General features: G+C 32.2%; 2 protein-coding genes across 2 annotated transcripts; both read left to right on the plus strand.

Moving 5' to 3' along the window:
- The first annotated feature begins 409 nt into the window (after positions 1-409).
- Positions 410-781, plus strand: LOC104266786 (transmembrane protein 254-like). The gene has a single exon (XM_009863795.1). The coding sequence runs from the start codon at positions 410-412 to the stop codon at positions 779-781; it is 372 nt and encodes a 123-aa protein (XP_009862097.1).
- Positions 782-1,177: 396 nt separating this feature from the next.
- On the plus strand, positions 1,178-2,706 carry LOC100176694 (tetratricopeptide repeat protein 4). The gene has a single exon (XM_002127710.5). It carries the CDS (start codon positions 1,240-1,242, stop codon positions 2,422-2,424), a length of 1,185 nt encoding a protein of 394 aa, XP_002127746.1. The 5' UTR covers positions 1,178-1,239; the 3' UTR covers positions 2,425-2,706.
- The last annotated feature ends 756 nt before the right edge of the window (positions 2,707-3,462 follow it).

Below are 3,462 nucleotides of genomic sequence, written 5' to 3' on the forward strand. Positions count from 1 at the left end.
GTAATAAATCGTTAACCTTAACGCAAGTCAGGCGAATTACGGTGACGATGCACGTTTTCGAGCATTTTCAAAGTTAGTTTTCGACACGAACGCCCGATTTTTTTCAAACAAAATTATACAGCGGGTATCAGGAAGACGTAAGGAACATTTTAAGACCAACATTTTCACTGGTCACCAGCGGCAGTATTACCACCACGCGCAACCCGCACATTTTAAAGGGACCCGAATAAACCACCGTAAACAGTACCACACTAATATTATACCGAGTAAGTGAGTGATATTTATACAACTAGTAGTAGCATTTGGTCAGCTGGGGAAACTGCAACCAAAAGGTTAATGAGATCCAGTTTAACATTTACCTATGTCTTGATGTGTTGCAGGCAACAAAGTAGGTATTATTGTTGCTATAATGGGTAACAATATCGACCCAACTTGTTATTTTGAAAAGGCTTCATTTGGAGTGTATACTGTGATTTTAAGTGGCATGGCTCTTTGTCATCTAGGATGTTACAGCCCTCATGTTGTTCCCGATGAGTACATGGGGTTTGTTGGATCTCTCTTTCGATTTGTGACATACACCCATCCCATGTTGATACAACTTATTTATCATGCTGCAGTTTTTGTTCACTTTGGTGAAGCTTTCCTTGCAATTAAAATGGCACGCCAAAAAAAGATAACAGATAGACTCACTCAGCTAAAATGGTTTGCACAAACTGTTTTTCTGGGAATTGGTTCACTACGTTTGTTAATGAGCTATGAATCACCTAGAAAAAAACATTAACAAACAGTTTATCAAGTATGTTTATATATATTATTCTGCTACTGCGTGGCTTTTATTTAACAATTTCCTTGTTATTGTTTAAATATATATATGTATAAATTGTGTTTGTTGCTTGTTATTTATTGTCCCAGGTACAAACTATTTTAATAAATGTTAGTATATAGTATATACTATGTATATACATATTAAACTTAATTACAAAATTTTGTTTTTACTTATTGTGTATGTTGTTATAAAAGTATACTCTATGTTTAAATAGATTTTTAGTTTCATAATTACGATGTCTAGATAATCATGGATATATTACTAAACTTAAAAATGTAAAAACGGATTCACTGACTTTTTACTATATATTTACATATATATATATTTATTATTTATATTATATATATTTCTGCTTTTTATGTAACATTTTGTGATTTTAATAGGTGAAGCAGAGAGTTGATTTCATTTAAAACATGTGTGATAAAAAAACTTTAATGACTGATGCGGAAAGACATGCAATGATTGAAAATCTAAACAAAGAGACAGAAAAATATATTGCGGGTTTAAAAGAAAAAAATAAAGATTATAAATATGTTGATGACACCGATGTTTTATCATATCACCCCGCTTTTATTAATGAACAACCAACTCAAGAAGAAATCGATAATAATCCATTACTAAGCGGTTTGCAGCAAATAAAGTATGACCTAAATGATACACCCTATGAAAAAGCTATGACATTAAAAGAAGATGGAAACTTTCAGTTTAAGTTTAAAAAGTACAAGTTTGCTTGCGCTGCTTACACTGAAGCCATAAAGACAAAATGTGACAACAAAGAACTAATGAACATCCTGTTTACAAATAGGGCTGCTGCCAACTATCATCTTCAAAATTATAGATCTGCATTACTTGATGCAACTGAAGCAGTAAAATTGAATCCCAAGCGCATTAAATCATTACTGAGGTGTGCACAGTGTTGCGAGGCAGTTAAACGATACCACGATGCAGTTAAGTGGTGTCAAGTTATTTTAAGTTTGGAAGATGACCATAAAACTGCCATTAAAATCCTAAATGATTCATTACGACATATTAAAGTTCAGGAAAGGGATCAAAGAAAAATTGCCCTGGCCAAGGAGAAAAAAATAAAAGAAAATGCTACCCTTTTAGCAGCAATAAAATCAAGAAATGTGTATTTGGAAAAGGTCATAGAAAATTCTAGTGAAGATGAAAATGATGAATTGCACAAAGATAATCTTATGCTGTCTAGTTTGGAAGTTAGTGGACCAAACATTAAAAGTAAAGTGCATTTAAATGAAACCGGAAACCTGGTGTGGCCAGTTCTGTTCGTATACCCAGAGTATGAAACCACTGATTTTATTGAAGCTTTTGATGAACAAACTATGTTTTTGGATCATATGTCAGTGATGTTTGAAGACAAAGTTAACTGGGACAAATTTAACCACTACACTCTTCCCAACCTTGAGGTGTTTTTTGAGGATTCTGCAAGTGTTTTGCATAAAGTTTCAACAGAGAGTACTTTGCTAGCTGCAATCACAAGACCTGGATATATTGTAAAGGCAGGAACACCTTCATTTATAGTTTTATCACGGGCATCCCAGTTTTACCAACAGTTTTTAGCGAAGTATAAATTTTGTTAGGATTTCGACCATGTTGTTAAAGTTGAATGGTGGAATATTACTTTTGTAATTGGTCATGCAAACCTTTGGTAGTTCAACAATTATTTATGTTGTCATTTGTAAAACTGTTTGCAAAATAAGAATCGTTGATAACTTAATATTATTACCGGACACCAGTACCACATGCCATATGCGATATTGTATATAGTCAAGTGGGGTAATAAAAGACAAAATTCACAAAAAAAAGATTATTATTTCCCAAGTAATGCATTAAAGTGTCTTTTTTTAGTCTGGAAGATCAATAGTTATTATCATACATTGATGTCTAGAAAACATTGTAAGATTTATACGATTGCTTCAAATTATGTTTTAAATTTTGTACTGTTTTTTGTTTCCCTGACTTTAGGGTAAAAAAACATTTGCGGTCAATTAAAACACTATTTTCAAAAGCAACTTAACCCAAAGAAGAAAAATATTACCAATGGAACTATAGGGTAGGGTAGGCAAATAATACAAATATTATTCATATATTCAACCAGGATTGTAAAAATACCCCTTTTTCAGTGATAATGTCACCGTCCGGATCGTCGAAAAACGTCCGGATTTTTTTAGTAGAAATAAATCCAATTTATATTAAAATCAACTTTCTTACGTTCGGCCGACAATATACTCTTTGGTTTCTTTGTTCCGTAATTATTGACGACATAAACTTGTGCTCTATTTTAATCGCATCGGTTACATTGCGAGAACACGGCGAATAGCTAAAATGACGAAACGGTTCGTGCAAACATTAAAAAAAATGCATTTTCCTAACACCTACTATACTAATTTTGTCACAAATTATGTCACATGGAACCTTTATGTGGTGAATTTAAAATGATATTACATTTATTAAAACGACGTATCTAAATCGGTAGAAACAAATGAAAAGTTTTACGAACGTTCATCGTGGATTAAAAATGTAACGATGATTACGTCATAATACCTTTGATAAACTATTAAAATTTTAGAAAACAATTGTGGTTTATGTGCTTCTATATTTCGTATAATTGTTTTATT

Source organism: Ciona intestinalis, unplaced genomic scaffold (assembly GCF_000224145.3).
Source record: "Ciona intestinalis unplaced genomic scaffold, KH HT001272.1, whole genome shotgun sequence".
Taxonomy (NCBI): domain Eukaryota; kingdom Metazoa; phylum Chordata; class Ascidiacea; order Phlebobranchia; family Cionidae; genus Ciona; species Ciona intestinalis.